This window comes from Oncorhynchus clarkii, chromosome 12 (assembly GCF_045791955.1).
Source record: "Oncorhynchus clarkii lewisi isolate Uvic-CL-2024 chromosome 12, UVic_Ocla_1.0, whole genome shotgun sequence".
In the NCBI taxonomy this organism is placed as follows: domain Eukaryota; kingdom Metazoa; phylum Chordata; class Actinopteri; order Salmoniformes; family Salmonidae; genus Oncorhynchus; species Oncorhynchus clarkii.
Window position 1 is genome coordinate 101,314,034 of NC_092158.1, and position 21,354 is coordinate 101,335,387.

General features: G+C 41.3%; 2 protein-coding genes across 2 annotated transcripts in view; both read left to right on the forward strand.

Moving 5' to 3' along the window:
• LOC139421752 (NLR family CARD domain-containing protein 3-like) overlaps nucleotides 1-21,354 on the forward strand; it is a 1,082,035-nt gene that overhangs the window by 580,604 nt on the left and 480,077 nt on the right. The gene's annotated exons all lie outside the window — the stretch shown is intronic.
• The window catches only part of LOC139422500 (lipopolysaccharide-induced tumor necrosis factor-alpha factor homolog), a 34,452-nt gene that overhangs the window by 6,090 nt on the left and 7,008 nt on the right, over nucleotides 1-21,354 (forward strand). Inside the window, exon 2 of the mRNA XM_071173660.1 lies at nucleotides 12,099-12,154. Within this exon, the coding sequence (XP_071029761.1) occupies nucleotides 12,112-12,154 (43 nt within the window). The 5' untranslated portion in view covers nucleotides 12,099-12,111. The remainder of the gene's footprint in view (nucleotides 1-12,098; nucleotides 12,155-21,354) is intronic.

Consider the following 21,354-nt stretch of genomic DNA (forward strand, 5'->3'; position numbering starts at 1 on the left):
TGGAACAAACACATTCTACTCATTTACATATGTTCACTTATGGAACAAACACATTCTACTCATTTACATATGTTCCCTTATGGAACAAACACATTCTACTCATTTACATATGTTCCCTTATGGAACAAACACATTCTACTCATTTACATATGTTCCCTTATGGAACAAACACATTCTACTCATTTACATATGTTCCCTTATGGAACAAACACATTCTACTCATTTACATATGTTCCCTTATGGAACAAACACATTCTACTCATTTACATATGTTCCCTTATGGAACAAACACATTCTACTCATTTACATATGTTCACTTATGGAACAAACACATTCTACACATTTACATATGTTCCCTTATGGAACAAACACATTCTACTCATTTACATATGTTCCCTTATGGAACAAACACATTCTACTCATTTACATATGTTCACTTACCAGTGTGGACCCCGGAACAAACACATTCTACTCATTTACATATGTTCCCTTATGGAACAAACACATTCTACACATTTACATATGTTCCCTTATGGAACAAACACATTCTACTCATTTACATATGTTCCCTTATGGAACAAACACATTCTACTCATTTACATATGTTCACTTATGGAACAAACACATTCTACTCATTTACATATGTTCACTTACCAGTGTGGACCTCAGGAACAAACACATTCTACACATTGACAAACTACCCGTTTAAAGTGTTATAAAAACCAGGGCTCCCGAGTGGCGCAGCGGTCTAAGACACTGCATCTCAGTGCGGGGGGCGTCACTACAGTCCCTGGTTCAAATCCAGGCTGCATCACATCCGGCCGTGATTAGGAGTGCCATAGGGTGGCGCACAATTGTCCCAATGTGATCTGGGTTTGGCCCGGGGGTGTAGGCCGTCATTGTAAATAAGAATTTGTTCTTAACTGACTTGCCTAGTTAAGGTTAAAAATAAAACCATGGTACTTTTATTACTGAAGTATATATGTGTTGATTAATTATTTCTTTCTTCAGTGGAAATATAGAATATGTATAAAATACCAAATATACCAACAGCTAAATTAAGCAGATATTTACAACTCTATAACCATGTTAATCACTACTGCAACATTCAAACTACACACATTAACCATGTTAATCATTACTGTAACATTCAAACTACACACATTAATCATGTTAATCATTACTGTAACATTCAAACTACACACATTAACCATGTTAATCACTACTGTAACATTCAAACTACACACATTAACCATGTTAATCATTACTGTAACATTCAAACTACACACATTAACCATGTCATCATTACTGCAACATTCAAACTACACACATTAACCATGTTAATCACTACTGTAACATTCAAACTACACACATTTAACCATGTCATCATTACTGTAACATTCACACTACACACATTAACCATGTTAATCACTACTGTAACATTCAAACTACACACATTAACCATGTCATCATTACTGCAACATTCACATTAACCATGTCATCACTACTGTAACATTCAAACTACACACATTAACCATGTCATCATTACTGCAACATTCACATTAACCATGTCATCACTACTGTAACATTCAAACTACACACATTAACCATGTCATCATTACTGTAACATTCAAACTACACACATTAACCATGTTAATCACTACTGCAACATTCACATTAACCATGTCATCATTACTGTAACATTCAAACTACACACATTAACCATGTTAATCACTACTGCAACATTCACATTAACCATGTCATCATTTCTGTAACATTCAAACTACACACATTAACCATGTTAATCACTACTGCAACATTCACATTAACCATGTCATCATTACTGTAACATTCAAACTACACACATTTAACCATGTTAATCACTACTGCAACATTCACATTAACCATGTCATCACTACTGTAACATTCAAACTACACACATTAACCATGTCATCATTACTGTAACATTCAAACTACACACATTTAACCATGTTAATCACTACTGCAACATTCACATTAACCATGTCATCACTACTGTAACATTCAAACTACACACATTAACCATGTCATCACTACTACAACATTCAAACTACACACATTAACCATGTCATCATTACTGCAACATTCAAACTACACACATTAACCATGTCATCATTACTGCAACATTCAAACTACACACATTAACCATGTCATCACTACTACAACATTCAAACTACACACATTAACCATGTCATCATTACTGCAACATTCAAACTACACACATTAACCATGTCATCATTACTGCAACATTCAAACTACACACATTAACCATGTCATCATTACTGCAACATTCAAACTACACACATTAACCATGTTAATCACTACTGCAACATTCAAACTACACACATTAACCATGTTAATCATTACTACAACATTCAAACTACACACATTTAACCATGTCATCATTACTGTAACATTCAAACTACACACATTAACCATGTTAATCATTACTACAACATTCAAACTACACACATTAACCATGTTAATCATTACTACAACATTCAAACTACACACATTTAACCATGTCATCATTACTGTAACATTCAAACTACACACATTAACCATGTTAATCACTACTACAACATTCAAACTACACACATTAACCATGTTAATCATTACTGTAACATTCAAACTACACACATTAACCATGTCATCATTACTGTAACATTCAAACTACACACATTAACCATGTTAATCACTACTGCAACATTCAAACTACACACATTAACCATGTTAATCACTACTGTAACATTCAAACTACACACATTAACCATGTCATCACTACTGTAACATTCAAACTACACACATTAATCATGTTAATCATTACTGTAACATTCAAACTACACACATTAACCATGTTAATCATTACTGTAACATTCAAACTACACACATTAACCATGTTAATCACTACTGCAACATTCAAACTACACACATTAACCATGTCATCATTACTGTAACATTCAAACTACACACATTAACCATGTTAATCACTACTGCAACATTCAAACTACACACATTAACCATGTTAATCACTACTGTAACATTCAAACTACACACATTAACCATGTTAATCCCTACTGCAACATTCAAACTACACACATTAACCATGTTAATCACTACTACAACATTCAAACTACACACATTAACCATATTAATCACTACTGTAACATTCAAACTACACACATTAACCATGTTAATCATTACTGCAACATTCAAACTACACACATTAACCATGTCATCATTACTGCAACATTCAAACTACACACATTAACCATGTTAATCACTACTACAACATTCAAACTACACACATTTAACCATGTCATCATTACTGCAACATTCAAACTACACACATTAACCATGTTAATCACTACTACAACATTCAAACTACACACATTTAACCATGTCATCACTACTACAACATTCAAACTACACACATTTAACCATGTCATCATTACTGCAACATTCAAACTACACACATTAACCATGTTAATCACTACTACAACATTCAAACTACACACATTTAACCATGTCATCATTACTGCAACATTCAAACTACACACATTAACCATGTCATCATTACTGCAACATTCAAACTACACACATTTAACCATGTCATCACTACTACAACATTCAAACTACACACATTTAACCATGTCATCATTACTGCAACATTCAAACTACACACATTAACCATGTTAATCACTACTACAACATTCAAACTACACACATTAACCATGTCATCACTACTACAACATTCAAACTACACACATTAATCAGTTAAAGGGAATTAATACATTAGATACAAATATATTATACAAAATAATGAATACAAAAGTCAAGATTTGGCTTTAACCTGAGTACAAACAAAGTGAGTGTGTGTGTGTATATGTGTGTGTGTATATGTATGTAAGTGTGTGTGTGTGTATATATGTGTGTGTGTATATGTGTGTAAGTGAGTGTGTGTGTATATATGTGTGTGTGTATATGTGTGTAAGTGAGTGTGTGTATGTATATGTGTGTAAGTGAGTGTGTATATGTGTGTAAGTGTGTGTGTGTATGTATATGTGTGTAAGTGTGTGTGTGTATATGTGTGTAAGTGTGTGTGTGTATGTATATGTGTGTAAGTGAGTGTGTGTATGTGTGTAAGTGTGTGTGTGTGTGTGTGTGTGTAAGTGTGTGTGTATATGTGTGTAAGTGTGTGTGTGTATATGTGTGTAAGTGTGTGTGTGTATGTATATGTGTGTAAGTGAGTGTGTGTATGTGTGTAAGTGTGTGTGTGTGTGTGTGTGTAAGTGTGTGTATATGTGTGTAAGTGTGTGTGTGTGTATATATGTGTGTGTGTATATGTGTGTAAGTGTGTGTGTGTGTATATATGTGTGTGTGTATATGTATGTAAGTGAGTGTGTGTATGTATATGTGTGTAAGTGAGTGTGTGTGTGTGTGTGTGTGTGTGTGTGTGTGTGTGTGTGTGTGTGTGTGTGTGTGTGTGTGTGTGTGTGTGTGTGTGTGTGTGTGTGTGTGTGTGTGTAAGTGTGTGTGTGTATATGTGTGTATATGTGTGTAAGTGTGTGTGTATTATGGTGTGTATATGTGTCTAAGTGTGTGTGTATATGTGTGTAAGTGTGTGTGTATTATGGTGTGTATATGTGTCTAAGTGTTTGTGTGTATATATGTGTGTAAGTGTGTGTGTGTGTGTGTAAGTGTGTGTGTGTATTGTGATGTGTATCATATTTCCCATCATAAACATGTATCCACATTCCCCAATCAAATACCTTAACCGATATCAAATTCTGTAAAAAATATATCTGTATTTTTTTCTCCAATCTGGCAACCCTCATAAAATTGTATAAAATGCATTGTGGGAAAAAATGATGTACACGAAAAAGTGGAGCCTCGTATTAAATGCATTTTGACGAAAATGATGTAATGTAGGCTCCACAAAATATGAAATGAGTTCTGAAGAAAAGCGTGTAGGACTACTGTTGCCTACACGGGAAAAGGGCCGTGTAGAACACCATTACCCATCATGCATTGGTCTAATAACTTCCAAAAGATTGTTCCCGAAATTTGCCCCCCATAAAATGTATTCTCTTATGATGTCACAAAGAACAGTTGTGTATTTTCCTACTATGACATCACACACAGTTCTTTTCCTGTCTTTTCACACGAATTAGGAAACACAAAAACACACAAAATCTGCTGAAATACTTTTTTGTACATATTTGTGCACAAACTGAGTGTGAGATTGTGTTGGTGTCATCACACAGTTCCACGGTTAGTGCAGGCAACAGACGAGGGTACAGCCCTACTACTGTACACTATTCTCCATACTATAGTTGTATGTACACTAATCTTCCAACATGACCATGTGGCTTGAAGAACTGAATGAATCAAACCAGAAACTGGTTCTCCAACCCTGTTTTCACGATTCAGAAATACTTTCCTAAACCCTAAATAATCAACAAGATAAGAGTTTTGTTTTTTAAATCTACCAACTGGTGCTGAAACGGAGAAGAATGTGCATGTACACACGACTTGGCCGAAAGTGGAAAAAAATGTGTGGATTCGGCTATTTCAGCCGCACCCGTTGCTGACAGGTGTATAAAATCGAGCACACAGCCATGCAATCTGCTTAGACAAACTTTAGCAGTAGGATGACCTTACTGAAGACCTCAGTGACATTCAATGTCAGTTCGTCAAATTTCTGCCCCTGCTAGAGCTTCCACTGCTAGAGCTTCCCCGGTCAACTGGAAGTGCTGTTATTGGGAAGTGGAAAAGTCTAGGAGCAACAACGGCTCAACCATGAAGTGGTAGGCCACACAAGCTCACCGAATGGAACCGCCGAGTACTGAAGCGCGTAGAGCGTAAAAACCGCCTGTCCTTGATAGCAAAACACTCTCTACTGAGTTCCAAACTGCCTCTGGAAGCAACATCAGCACAAGAACTGTTCGTCGGGAGTTTCATTAAATGGGTTTCCATGGCCGAGCAGCCGCACACAAGCATAAGATCACCATGCACAATGCTAAGCATCAGGTGGAGGGGTGTAAAGCTCGCCCCCATTGGACTGGAGCAGTGGAAATGCGTTCTCTAAAGTGATGGACGAATCTGCGTTTGGCGGATACCAGGAGAACGCTACTTGCCCCAATGCATAGTGCCAAATATAAAGTTTGGTGGAGGAGGAATAATGTCTGGGGCTGTTTTTCATGGTTTGGGCCCCTTAGTTCCAGTGAAGGGAAATCTTAACACTACAGCATACAATGACATTCTAGATGATTCTGTGCTTCCAACTTTGTGGCAACAGTTTGTGGAAGGCCCTTTCCTGTTTCGCCCCTGTGCACAAAGCGAGGTCCATACAGAAATTATTTGTTGAGATCGGTGTGGAAGAACTTAACTGACCTGCACAGAGCCCTGACCTCAACCCCATCGAACACCTTTGGGATGAATTGGAACGCCTACTGCGAAACAAACCTAATTGCCCAACATCAGTGGCAGAACATCACTAATGCTCCTGTGGCTGAATGGAAGCAAGTCTCCGCTGAGGAAAAGCTGTAGAGATGTTTATGTTTATGTTTATGTTTATGTTTATGTTTACCTTGTATTTCCTCATTTAGATCCCGACTCAGGAATTCACACCTTTCCTAAGAACGTCTTTCCGACGCACTTCTCAGTATTTTGCATTCAGACTTCCCTTTTCCAGTTGTGTAGTGCTCCCTGAATTACATTTCATTCAACCACTGAAAACCCTCCTACTTGCTGGCCAACCAAGTTTTCATTCAATAAGGGTATTCAGGATATTTATCTTAAGCCATCCCTTCAAATACGGGGAAGCATCCTGCAGGGCACCAGAGGAGACAGACAGGGAAGCATCCTGTAGGGCACCAGAGGAGACAGACAGGGAAGCATCCTGTGTGGCACCAGAGGACACAGACAGGGAAGCATCCTGTAGGGCACCAGAGGAGACAGATAGGGAAGAGAAGCATCCTGCAGGGCACCAGAGGAGACAGATAGGGAAGCATCCTGCAGGGCACCAGAGGAGACAGACAGGGAAGAGAAGCATCCTGCAGGGCATCAGAGGAGACAGACAGGGAAGAGAAGCATCCTGCAGGGCACCAGAGGAGACAGACAGGGAAGAGAAGCATCCTGCAGGGCACCAGAGGAGACAGACAGGGAAGAGAAGCATCCTGCAGGGCACCAGAGGAGACAGACAGGGAAGCATCCTGTAGGGCACCAGAGGAGACAGACAGGGAAGCATCCTGTGTGGCACCAGAGGACACAGACAGGGAAGCATCCTGTAGGGCACCAGAGGAGACAGATAGGGAAGAGAAGCATCCTGCAGGGCACCAGAGGAGAGAGATAGGGAAGCATCCTGCAGGGCACCAGAGGAGACAGACAGGGAAGAGAAGCATCCTGCAGGGCATCAGAGGAGACAGACAGGGAAGAGAAGCATCCTGCAGTGCACCAGAGGAGACAGACAGGGAAGAGAAGCATCCTGCAGGGCACCAGAGGAGACAGACAGGGAAGAGAAGCATCCTGCAGGGCACCAGAGGAGACAGACAGGGAAGAGAAGCATCCTGCAGGGCACCAGAGGAGACAGACAGGGAAGAGAAGCATCCTGCAGGGCACCAGAGGAGACAGACAGGGAAGAGAAGCATCCTGCAGGGCACCAGAGGAGACAGACAGGGAAGCATCCTGCAGGACACCAGAGGAGACAGACAGGGAAGCATCCTGCAGGGCACCAGAGGAGACAGACAGGGAAGCATCCTGCAGGGCACCAGAGGAGACAGACAGGGAAGCATCCTGCAGGGCACCAGAGGAGACAGACAGGGAAGCGTCCTGCAGGGCACCAGAGGAGACAGACAGGGAAGCATCCTGCAGGGCACCAGAGGAGACAGACAGGGAAGCATCCTGCAGGGCTGCATTCCTCCTCTTCTGTTGTACGGGTGTCTGACTGCTTCCACCAACGTGTGTGTTTACATGTCTGTGTGTGTGTCTATTCCATATGTGTATGTGTGTGTGTCTATTCCATATGTGTATGTGTGTGTGTCTATTCCATATGTGTCTGTGTGTGTGTCTATTCCATATGTGTCTGTGTGTGTGTCTATTCCATATGTGTATGTGTGTGTGTCTATTCCATATGTGTCTGTGTGTGTGTCTATTCCATATGTGTCTGTGTGTGTGTCTATTCCATATGTGTCTGTGTGTGTGTCTATTCCATATGTGTCTGTGTGTGTGTGTCTATTCCATATGTGTCTGTGTGTGTGTCTATTCCATATGTGTCTGTGTGTGTGTCTATTCCATATGTGTCTGTGTGTGTGTCTATTCTATATGTGTCTGTGTGTGTATCTATTCCATATGTGTCTGTGTGTGTGTCTATTCTATATGTGTCTGTGTGTGTGTCTATTCTATATGTGTCTGTGTGTGTTTACACGTGTATGTGTGTGTGTCTGTAGGCCTTTGTTCCCCACCCTAGTTAAGATGGGCATCCTTCATGTTGCATAGTGTATAATCCCACTGACAGCAGAGAACTGAGTGGCTGACAGTCAAAGCTCTGTCTGATGGATGGGTGGGCAGGGTGTGTGTGTGTGTGTGTGTGTGTGTGTGTGTGTGTGTGTGTGTGTGTGTGTGTGTGTGTGTGTGTGTGTGTGTGTGTGTGTGTGTGTGTGCGTGCGTGCGTGCGTGCGTGCGTGCGTGCGTGCGTGCGTGCGTGCGTGTGTGTGTGTGTAGGTCTATGAAAGGCCACAGGCAGGTTACAACAGTGAAGGCGTAACTCAGCTCTAGAAAAGGAGCTGGTCCGTATGTCTGAGTCTGGGGTAGAGTTAGATTTGGGTCAGATAGATAGTTCCATCTCAGGTCAGGTGTGACAGGTATAGGATAGATAGTCAGGTATAGGATAGATAGTCAGGTATAGGATAGATAGTCAGGTATAGGATAGATAGTCAGGTATAGGATAGATAGTCAGGTATAGGATAGATAGTCAGGTATAGGATAGATAGTCAGGTATAGGATAGATAGACAGGTATAGGATAGATAGTCAGGTATATGATAGATAGTCAGGTATAGGATAGATAGTCAGGTATAGGATAGATAGTCAGGTATAGGATAGATAGTTCCATCTCAGGTCAGGTTTAACAGGTATAGGATAGATAGTCAGGTATAGGACATATAGTCAGGTATAGGATAGATAGTTCCATCTCAGGTCAGGTTTAACAGGTATAGGATAGATAGTCAGGTATAGGATAGATAGTCAGGTATAGGATAGATAGTCAGGTATAGGATAGATAGTCAGGTATAGGATAGATAGTCAGGTATAGGATAGATAGTCAGGTATAGGATAGATAGACAGGTATAGGATAGATAGTCAGGTATAGGATAGATAGTTCCATCTCAGGTCAGGTTTAACAGGTATAGGATAGATAGTCAGGTATAGGACAGATAGTCAGGTATAGGATAGATAGTCAGGTATAGGATAGATAGTCAGGTACAGGATAGATAGTCAGGTATAGGATAGATAGTCAGGTATAGGATAGATAGTCAGTGTTCTGGCTTCCAAATGGAATCCTTAGGGGCTTTACAACATTCTGAACATTTAGTCTCAGAATTCCCTGCTTTGCAGAAGTCCTGGTTTCAGGATTCTAGATTCAGCAGCAACACAACACTGATCCAGTAGTGAGATGAGATTTGGTCGCTGTAGAATGAGATCATCTCACTGTATAAATGTTCTGCCGTTTGTGGTTTGGGGTCAGATGCAGTGAGCTACAAATGTATTGGGACATATGACATATTTGTTGTTGTTTTTGGCTCTGTTACTCCAGCACTTTGAAATTATACAATGTCTATGAGGTTAAAGGTCAGAGTGCAGACTTTAATTTGAGGGTATATTTTCATCTGTATCAGCTGAACCGTTTAGAAATGACAGCACGTTTTGTACGTAGTCTCTCCCCCCCCCCCCCCCCCCCCCCCCCCCACCTCATTTTACGGGACCAAAAGTATTTGAACAAATTACCTGTAATTAAAATAGTCCAAGGTTTTGTATTTGGCCCCATATTCCCGTGGTCGTTTTGTAAATGTTTCTTCTTTGTGGAATTCAGGAAGTAGAGTATATGTTGCCATAGTAACAGCTAATGGAAACCCCCCCCAAAAAATATAGCTCTCTAAATTATAGTTTGGGTACCAGTCTGTTTAGCCGTCATTCCCCTTTATGCTGAACATCTGACGTGGAGTACAAGGAGAGGAATGTTAGCTAAACAGACTGATACTGAGACTAGTGAAGCCCCGCCTATAAACCTTTAAAAGACACAAGACGACACTCCCTAAATAACTACAGGACAGTGAGGTTTGTTCAGCTCATTCTTACCATAACTACTAGTCTGTGGAGTATGCTGAATGACAGGTTTCAGCTGTGGAGTGAATGTGTGACTGTGTGACTGTGTGTGTGTGTGTGTGTGTGTGTGTGTGTGTGTGTGTGTGTGTGTGTGTGTGTGTTCTCCGTACCTTGTGTTGTAACACCACCTAGTGGCTGAATAGAGCATTACGTCAGCCTGGGTTGGACTGGCATTGTGTCAGCCTGGGCTGGACTTGCATTGTATCAGCCTGGGCTGGACTTGCATTATGTCAGCCTGGATTAGACTTGCATTGTATCAGCCTGGGCTGGACTTGCATTGTATCAGCCTGGATTAGACTTGCATTATGTCAGCCTGGGTTGGACTTGCATTATGTCAGCCTGGGCTGGACTTGCATTGTATCAGCCTGGGTTGGACTTGCATTGTATCAGCCTGGATTAGACTTGCATTATGTCAGCCTGGGTTGGACTTGCATTATGTCAGCCTGGGCTGGACTTGCATTATATCAGCCTGGGTTGGACTTGCATTATGTCAGCCTGGGCTGGACTTGCATTATATCAGCCTGGGTTGGACTTTCATTGTATCAGCCTGGGTTGGACTTGCATTGTATCAGCCTGAATTAGACTTGCATTATGTCAGCCTGGGTTGGACTTGCATTATGTCAGCCTGGGTTGGACTTGCATTGTATCAGCCTGGGTTGGACTTGCATTATGTCAGCCTGGGTTGGACTTGCATTATGTCAGCCTGGGTTGGACTTGCATTATGTCAGCCTGGGTTGGACTTGCATTATGTCAGCCTGGGTTGGACTTGCATTGTATCAGCCTGGGTTGGACTTGCATTATGTCAGCCTGGGTTGGACTTGCATTATGTCAGCCTGGGTTGGACTTGCATTATGTCAGCCTGGATTAGACTTGCATTATGTCAGCCTGGGTTGGACTTGCATTATGTCAGCGCTTATGAAGCCTCTCACTCCAGACCTGGCTGTAAAACACACCTGATTAAGGTCTTGTTTCGGAGATGATGAATGGTTGATTCAGTCCTGACGAGCATGGCTCGCTCCAGAGGACGATGCTGATGTTACAGTGCTTATGGTAGACACACCTGGTGCGGCAGGGTAGGCTAGAGGTTAGAGCGTTGGACTAGTAACCATAAAGGTTGCGAGTTCAAATCCCCGAGCTGACAAGGTACAAAATCTGTCGTTCTGCCCCTGAACAGGCAGTTAACCCACTGTTCCTAGACCAGTTAACCCACTGTTCCTAGACCAGTTAACCCACTGTTCCTAGGCCAGTTAACCCACTGTTCCTAGACCAGTTAACCCACTGTTCCTAGACCAGTTAACCCACTGTTCCTAGACCAGTTAACCCACTGTTCCTAGACCAGTTAACCCACTGTTCCTAGGCCAGTTAACCCACTGTTCCTAGACCAGTTAACCCACTGTTCCTAGACCAGTTAACCCACTGTTCCTAGACCAGTTAACCCACCGTTCCTAGACCAGTTAACCCACTGTTCCTAGACCAGTTAACCCACTGTTCCTAGGCCAGTTAACCCACTGTTCCTAGACCAGTTAACTCACCGTTCCTAGACCAGTTAACCCACTGTTCCTAGGCTGGTAGGCCGTCATTGAAAATAAGAATTTGTTCTTAACTGACTTGCCTAGTTTAATAAAGGTAAAATAAAAAATAAATGGTAGACACACCTAACCTCTGACCCCTCTCACAGAAAGCCCAGGACAATGAGCGTAAATGGAAAAGAACCTCCACCTTACAACAAACCAGGTACGTCAACATTCTGTTGTTCGCTGTGACATGTGGACAATAAAGTTGGATTGTACTATTACATACAAGGCTGTAGCTATACTGTACCTGTGTATCATATAGGTTACGTCCCAGGTTGTTACTGTACTGTACCTGTGTATCATATAGGTTACGTCCCAGGTTGTTACTGTACCTGTGTATCATATAGGTTACGTCCCAGGTTGTTACTGTACCTGTGTATCATATAGGTTACGTCCCAGGTTGTTACTGTACCTGTGTATCATATAGGTTACGTCCCAGGTTGTCACTGTACCTGTGTATCATATAGGTTACGTCCCAGGTTGTTACTATACTGTACCTGTGTATCATATAGGTTACGTCCCAGGTTGTTACTGTACCTGTGTATCATATAGGTTACGTCCCAGGTTGTTACTATACTGTACCTGTGTATCATATAGGTTACGTCCCAGGTTGTTACTGTACCTGTGTATCATATAGGTTACGTCCCAGGTTGTTACTATACTGTACCTGTGTATCATATAGGTTACGTCCCAGGTTGTTACTATACTGTACCTGTGTATCATATAGGTTACGTCCCAGGTTGTTACTGTACCTGTGTATCATATAGGTTACGTCCCAGGTTGTTACTGTACCTGTGTATCATATAGGTTACGTTCCAGGTTGTTACTATACTGTACCTGTGTATCATATAGGTTACGTCCCAGGTTGTTACTATACTGTACCTGTGTATCATATAGGTTACGTCCCAGGTTGTTACTGTACCTGTGTATCATATAGGTTACGTCCCAGGTTGTTACTATACTGTACCTGTGTATCATATAGGTTACGTCCCAGGTTGTTACTGTACCTGTGTATCATATAGGTTACGTCCCAGGCTGTTACTATACTGTACCTGTGTATCATATAGGTTACGTCCCAGGATGTTACTATACTGTACCTGTGTATCATATAGGTTACGTCCCAGGTTGTTACTGTACCTGTGTATCATATAGGTTATGTCCCAGGTTGTTACTATACTGTACCTGTGTATCATATAGGTTACGTCCCAGGTTGTAACTGTACCTGTGTATCATATAGGTTACGTCCCAGGTTGTTACTATACTGTACCTGTGTATCATATAGGTTATGTCCCAGGTTGTCACTGTACCTGTGTATCATATAGGTTACGTCCCAGGTTGTTACTATACTGTACCTGTGTATCATATAGGTTACGTCCCAGGTTGTTACTGTACCTGTGTATCATATAGGTTACGTCCCAGGTTGTTACTGTACTGTACCTGTGTATCATATAGGTTACGTCCCAGGTTGTTACTGTACCTGTGTATCATATAGGTTACGTCCCAGGTTGTTACTGTACCTGTGTATCATATAGGTTACGTCCCAGGTTGTTACTGTACCTGTGTATCATATAGGTTACGTCCCAGGTTGTTACTATACTGTACCTGTATATCATATAGGTTATGTCCCAGGTTGTTACTATACTGTACCTGTGTATCATATAGGTTACGTCCCAGGTTGTTACTATACTGTACCTGTGTATCATATAGGTTACGTCCCAGGTTGTTACTATACTGTACCTGTGTATCATATAGGTTACGTCCCAGGTTGTTACTGTACCTGTGTATCATATAGGTTACGTCCCAGGTTGATACTGTACCTGTGTATCATATAGGTTACGTCCCAGGTTGTTACTGTACCTGTGTATCATATAGGTTACGTCCCAGGTTGTCACTGTACCTGTGTATCATATAGGTTACGTCCCAGGTTGTTACTGTACCTGTGTATCATATAGGTTACGTCCCAGGTTGTTACTATACTGTACCTGTGTATCATATAGGTTACGTCCCAGGTTGTTACTGTACCTGTGTATCATATAGGTTACGTCCCAGGTTGTTACTATACTGTACCTGTGTATCATATAGGTTACGTCCCAGGTTGTTACTGTACTGTACCTGTGTATCATATAGGTTACGTCCCAGGTTGTTACTATACTGTACCTGTGTATCATATAGGTTACGTCCCAGGTTGATACTATACTGTACCTGTGTATCATATAGGTTACGTCCCAGGTTGTTACTGTACCTGTGTATCATATAGGTTACGTCCCAGGTTGTTACTGTACCTGTGTATCATATAGGTTATGTCCCAGGTTGTTACTATACTGTACCTGTGTATCATATAGGTTACGTCCCAGGTTGTTACTATACTGTACCTGTGTATCATATAGGTTACGTCCCAGGTTGTTACTGTACCTGTGTATCATATAGGTTACGTCCCAGGTTGTTACTGTAGCTGTGTATCATATAGGTTACGTCCCAGGTTGTTACTATACTGTACCTGTGTATCATATAGGTTACGTCCCAGGTTGTTACTGTACCTGTGTATCATATAGGTTACGTCCCAGGTTGTTACTGTACTGTACCTGTGTATCATATAGGTTACGTCCCAGGTTGTTACTGTACTGTACCTGTGTATCATATAGGTTACGTCCCAGGTTGTTACTATACTGTACCTGTGTATCATATAGGTTACGTCCCAGGTTGTTACTGTACCTGTGTATCATATAGGTTACGTCCCAGGTTGTTACTGTACCTGTGTATCATATAGGTTACGTCCCAGGTTGTTACTGTACTGTACCTGTGTATCATATAGGTTACGTCCCAGGTTGTTACTATACTGTACCTGTGTATCATATAGGTTACGTCCCAGGTTGTCACTGTACCTGTGTATCATATAGGTTACGTCCCAGGCTGTTACTGTACCTGTGTATCATATAGGTTACGTCCCAGGTTGTTACTGTACCTGTGTATCATATAGGTTACGTCCCAGGTTGTTACTATACCTGTGTATCATATAGGTTACGTCCCAGGTTGTTACTATACTGTACCTGTGTATCATATTGGTTACGTCCCAGGTTGATACTGTACCTGTGTATCATATAGGTTACGTCCCAGGTTGTTACTGTACCTGTGTATCATATAGGTTACGTCCCAGGTTGTCACTGTACCTGTGTATCATATAGGTTACGTCCCAGGTTGTTACTATACTGTACCTGTGTATCATATAGGTTATGTCCCAGGTTGTTACTATACTGTACCTGTGTATCATATAGGTTACGTCCCAGGTTGTTACTATACTGTACCTGTGTATCATATAGGTTACGTCCCAGGCTGTTACTGTACCTGTGTATCATATGGGTTACGTCCCAGGTTGTTACTATACTGTACCTGTGTATCATATAGGTTACGTCCCAGGTTGTTACTGTACCTGTGTATCATATAGGTTACATCCCAGGTTGTTACTATACTGTACCTGTGTATCATATAGGTTATGTCCCAGGTTATAACTATACTGTACCTGTGTATCATATAGGTTACGTCCCAGGTTGTTACTATACTGTACCTGTGTATCATATAGGTTACGTCCCAGGTTGTTACTGTACCTGTGTATCATATAGGTTATGTCCCAGGTTGTTACTATACTGTACCTGTGTATCATATAGGTTACATCCCAGGTTGTTACTGTACCTGTGTATCATATAGGTTACGTCCCAGGTTGTTACTGTACCTGTGTATCATATAGGTTACGTCCCAGGTTGTTACTGTACCTGTGTATCATATAGGTTACGTCCCAGGTTGTTACTGTACCTGTGTATCATATAGGTTACGTCCCAGGTTGTTACTGTACCTGTGTATCATATAGGTTACGTCCCAGGTTGTCACTGTACCTGTGTATCATATAGGTTACGTCCCAGGTTGTTACTATACTGTACCTGTGTATCATATAGGTTACGTCCCAGGTTGTTACTGTACCTGTGTATCATATAGGTTACGTCCCAGGTTGTTACTATACTGTACCTGTGTATCATATAGGTTACGTCCCAGGTTGTTACTGTACCTGTGTATCATATAGGTTACGTCCCAGGTTGTTACTATACTGTACCTGTGTATCATATAGGTTACGTCCCAGGTTGTTACTATACTGTACCTGTGTATCATATAGGTTACGTCCCAGGTTGTTACTGTACCTGTGTATCATATAGGTTACGTCCCAGGTTGTTACTGTACCTGTGTATCATATAGGTTACGTTCCAGGTTGTTACTATACTGTACCTGTGTATCATATAGGTTACGTCCCAGGTTGTTACTATACTGTACCTGTGTATCATATAGGTTACGTCCCAGGTTGTTACTGTACCTGTGTATCATATAGGTTACGTCCCAGGTTGTTACTATACTGTACCTGTGTATCATATAGGTTACGTCCCAGGTTGTTACTGTACCTGTGTATCATATAGGTTACGTCCCAGGCTGTTACTATGCTGTACCTGTGTATCATATAGGTTACGTCCCAGGATGTTACTATACTGTACCTGTGTATCATATAGGTTACGTCCCAGGTTGTTACTGTACCTGTGTATCATATAGGTTATGTCCCAGGTTGTTACTATACTGTACCTGTGTATCATATAGGTTACGTCCCAGGTTGTAACTGTACCTGTGTATCATATAGGTTACGTCCCAGGTTGTTACTATACTGTACCTGTGTATCATATAGGTTACGTCCCAGGTTGTCACTGTACCTGTGTATCATATAGGTTACGTCCCAGGTTGTTACTATACTGTACCTGTGTATCATATAGGTTACGTCCCAGGTTGTTACTGTACCTGTGTATCATATAGGTTACGTCCCAGGTTGTTACTGTACTGTACCTGTGTATCATATAGGTTACGTCCCAGGTTGTTACTGTACCTGTGTATCATATAGGTTACGTCCCAGGTTGTTACTGTACCTGTGTATCATATAGGTTACGTCCCAGGTTGTTACTGTACCTGTGTATCATATAGGTTACGTCCCAGGTTGTTACTATACTGTACCTGTATATCATATAGGTTATGTCCCAGGTTGTTACTATACTGTACCTGTGTATCATATAGGTTACGTCCCAGGTTGTTACTATACTGTACCTGTGTATCATATAGGTTACGTCCCAGGTTGTTACTATACTGTACCTGTGTATCATATAGGTTACGTCCCAGGTTGTTACTGTACCTGTGTATCATATAGGTTACGTCCCAGGTTGATACTGTACCTGTGTATCATATAGGTTACGTCCCAGGTTGTTACTGTACCTGTGTATCATATAGGTTACGTCCCAGGTTGTCACTGTACCTGTGTATCATATAGGTTACGTCCCAGGTTGTTACTGTACCTGTGTATCATATAGGTTACGTCCCAGGTTGTTACTATACTGTACCTGTGTATCATATAGGTTACGTCCCAGGTTGTTACTGTACCTGTGTATCATATAGGTTACGTCCCAGGTTGTTACTATACTGTACCTGTGTATCATATAGGTTACGTCCCAGGTTGTTACTGTACTGTACCTGTGTATCATATAGGTTACGTCCCAGGTTGTTACTATACTGTACCTGTGTATCATATAGGTTACATATAGGTTATGTCCCAGGTTGTTACTATACTGTACCTGTGTATCATATAGGTTACGTCCCAGGTTGTTACTGTACCTGTGTATCATATAGGTTATGTCCCAGGTTGTTACTATACTGTACCTGTGTATCATATAGGTTACGTCCCAGGTTGTTACTGTACCTGTGTATCATATAGGTTACGTCCCAGGTTGTTACTATACTGTACCTGTGTATCATATAGGTTACGTCCCAGGCTGTTACTATACTGTACCTGTGTATCATATAGGTTACGTCCCAGGTTGATACTATACTGTACCTGTGTATCATATAGGTTACGTCCCAGGTTGTTACTGTACCTGTGTATCATATAGGTTACGTCCCAGGTTGTTACTGTACCTGTGTATCATATAGGTTATGTCCCAGGTTGTTACTATACTGTACCTGTGTATCATATAGGTTACGTCCCAGGTTGTTACTATACTGTACCTGTGTATCATATAGGTTACGTCCCAGGTTGTTACTGTACCTGTGTATCATATAGGTTACGTCCCAGGTTGTTACTGTAGCTGTGTATCATATAGGTTACGTCCCAGGTTGTTACTATACTGTACCTGTGTATCATATAGGTTACGTCCCAGGTTGTTACTGTACCTGTGTATCATATAGGTTACGTCCCAGGTTGTTACTGTACTGTACCTGTGTATCATATAGGTTACGTCCCAGGTTGTTACTGTACTGTACCTGTGTATCATATAGGTTACGTCCCAGGTTGTTACTATACTGTACCTGTGTATCATATAGGTTACGTCCCAGGTTGTTACTGTACCTGTGTATCATATAGGTTACGTCCCAGGTTGTTACTGTACCTGTGTATCATATAGGTTACGTCCCAGGTTGTTACTGTACTGTACCTGTGTATCATATAGGTTACGTCCCAGGTTGTTACTATACTGTACCTGTGTATCATATAGGTTACGTCCCAGGTTGTCACTGTACCTGTGTATCATATAGGTTACGTCCCAGGCTGTTACTGTACCTGTGTATCATATAGGTTACGTCCCAGGTTGTTACTGTACCTGTGTATCATATAGGTTACGTCCCAGGTTGTTACTATACCTGTGTATCATATAGGTTACGTCCCAGGTTGTTACTATACTGTACCTGTGTATCATATTGGTTACGTCCCAGGTTGATACTGTACCTGTGTATCATATAGGTTACGTCCCAGGTTGTTACTGTACCTGTGTATCATATAGGTTACGTCCCAGGTTGTCACTGTACCTGTGTATCATATAGGTTACGTCCCAGGTTGTTACTATACTGTACCTGTGTATCATATAGGTTATGTCCCAGGTTGTTACTATACTGTACCTGTGTATCATATAGGTTACGTCCCAGGTTGTTACTATACTGTACCTGTGTATCATATAGGTTACGTCCCAGGCTGTTACTGTACCTGTGTATCATATGGGTTACGTCCCAGGTTGTTACTATACTGTACCTGTGTATCATATAGGTTACGTCCCAGGTTGTTACTGTACCTGTGTATCATATAGGTTACATCCCAGGTTGTTACTATACTGTACCTGTGTATCATATAGGTTATGTCCCAGGTTATAACTATACTGTACCTGTGTATCATATAGGTTACGTCCCAGGTTGTTACTATACTGTACCTGTGTATCATATAGGTTACGTCCCAGGTTGTTACTGTACCTGTGTATCATATAGGTTATGTCCCAGGTTGTTACTATACTGTACCTGTGTATCATATAGGTTACATCCCAGGTTGTTACTGTACCTGTGTATCATATAGGTTACGTCCCAGGTTGTTACTGTACCTGTGTATCATATAGGTTACGTCCCAGGTTGTTACTGTACCTGTGTATCATATAGGTTACGTCCCAGGTTGTTACTGTACCTGTGTATCATATAGGTTACGTCCCAGGTTGTTACTATACTGTACCTGTGTATCATATAGGTTACGTCCCAGGTTGTTACTGTACCTGTGTATCATATAGGTTACGTCCCAGGTTGTTACTGTACCTGTGTATCATATAGGATACGTCCCAGGTTGTTACTGTACCTGTGTATCATATAGGTTACATCCCAGGTTGTTACTGTACCTGTGTATCATATAGGTTACGTCCCAGGTTGTTACTATACTGTACCTGTGTATCATATAGGTTACATCCCAGGTTGTTACTATACTGTACCTGTGTATCATATAGGTTACGTCCCAGGTTGTTACTGTACCTGTGTATCATATAGGTTATGTCCCAGGTTGTTACTATACTGTACCTGTGTATCATATAGGTTACGTCCCAGGTTGTTACTATACTGTACCTGTGTATCATATAGGTTATGTCCCAGGTTATAACTATACTGTACCTGTGTATCATATAGGTTACGTCCCAGGTTGTTACTATACTGTACCTGTGTATCATATAGGTTACGTCCCAGGTTGTTACTGTACCTGTGTATCATATAGGTTCCGTCCCAGGTTGTTACTGTACCTGTGTATCATATAGGTTACGTCCCAGGTTGTTACTGTACCTGTGTATCATATAGGTTACGTCCCAGGTTGTTACTATACTGTACCTGTGTATCATATAGGTTACGTCCCAGGTTGTTACTGTACCTGTGTATCATATAGGTTACGTCCCAGGTTGTTACTGTACCTGTGTATCATATAGGTTACGTCCCAGGCTGTTACTATACTGTACCTGTGTATCATATAGGTTACGTCCCAGGTTGTTACTGTACCTGTGTATCATATAGGTTACGTCCCAGGTTGTTACTATACTGTACCTGTGTATCATATAGGTTACGTCCCAGGTTGTTACTGTACCTGTGTATCGTATAGGTTACGTCCCAGGTTGTTACTATACTGTACCTGTGTATCATATAGGTTACGTCCCAGGTTGTTACTGTACCTGTGTATCATATAGGTTACGTCCCAGGTTGTTACTGTACCTGTGTATCATATAGGTTACGTCCCAGGTTGTTACTGTACCTGTGTATCATATAGGTACCCAGGTTGTTACTGTACCTGTATATCATATAGGTTACGTCCCAGGTTGTTACTGTACTGTACCTGTGTATCATATAGGTTACGTCCCAGGTTGTTACTGTACCTGTGTATCATATAGGTTACGTCCCAGGTTGTTACTGTACCTGTGTATCATATAGGTTACGTCCCAGGTTGTTACTGTACCTGTGTATCATATAGGTTACGTTCCAGGTTGTTACTGTACCTGTGTATCATATAGGTTACGTCCCAGGTTGTTACTGTACCTGTGTATCATATAGGTTACGTCCAAGGTTGTTACTGTACCTGTATATCATATAGGTTACGTCCCAGGTTGTTACTATACTGTAACTGTGTATCATATAGGTTACGTCCCAGGTTGATACTGTACCTGTGTATCATATAGGTTACGGCCCAGGTTGTTACTATACTGTACCTGTGTATCATATAGGTTACGTCCCAGGTTGTTACTATACTGTACCTGTGTATCATATAGGTTACGTCCCAGGTTGTTACTGTACCTGTGTATCATATAGGTTATGTCCCAGGTTGTTACTATACTGTACCTGTGTATCATATAGGTTACATCCCAGGTTGTTACTATACTGTACCTGTGTATCATATAGGTTACGTCCCAGGTTGTTACTGTACCTGTGTATCATATAGGTTACGTCCCAGGTTGTTACTGTACCTGTGTATCATATAGGTTACGTCCCAGGTTGTTACTGTACCTGTGT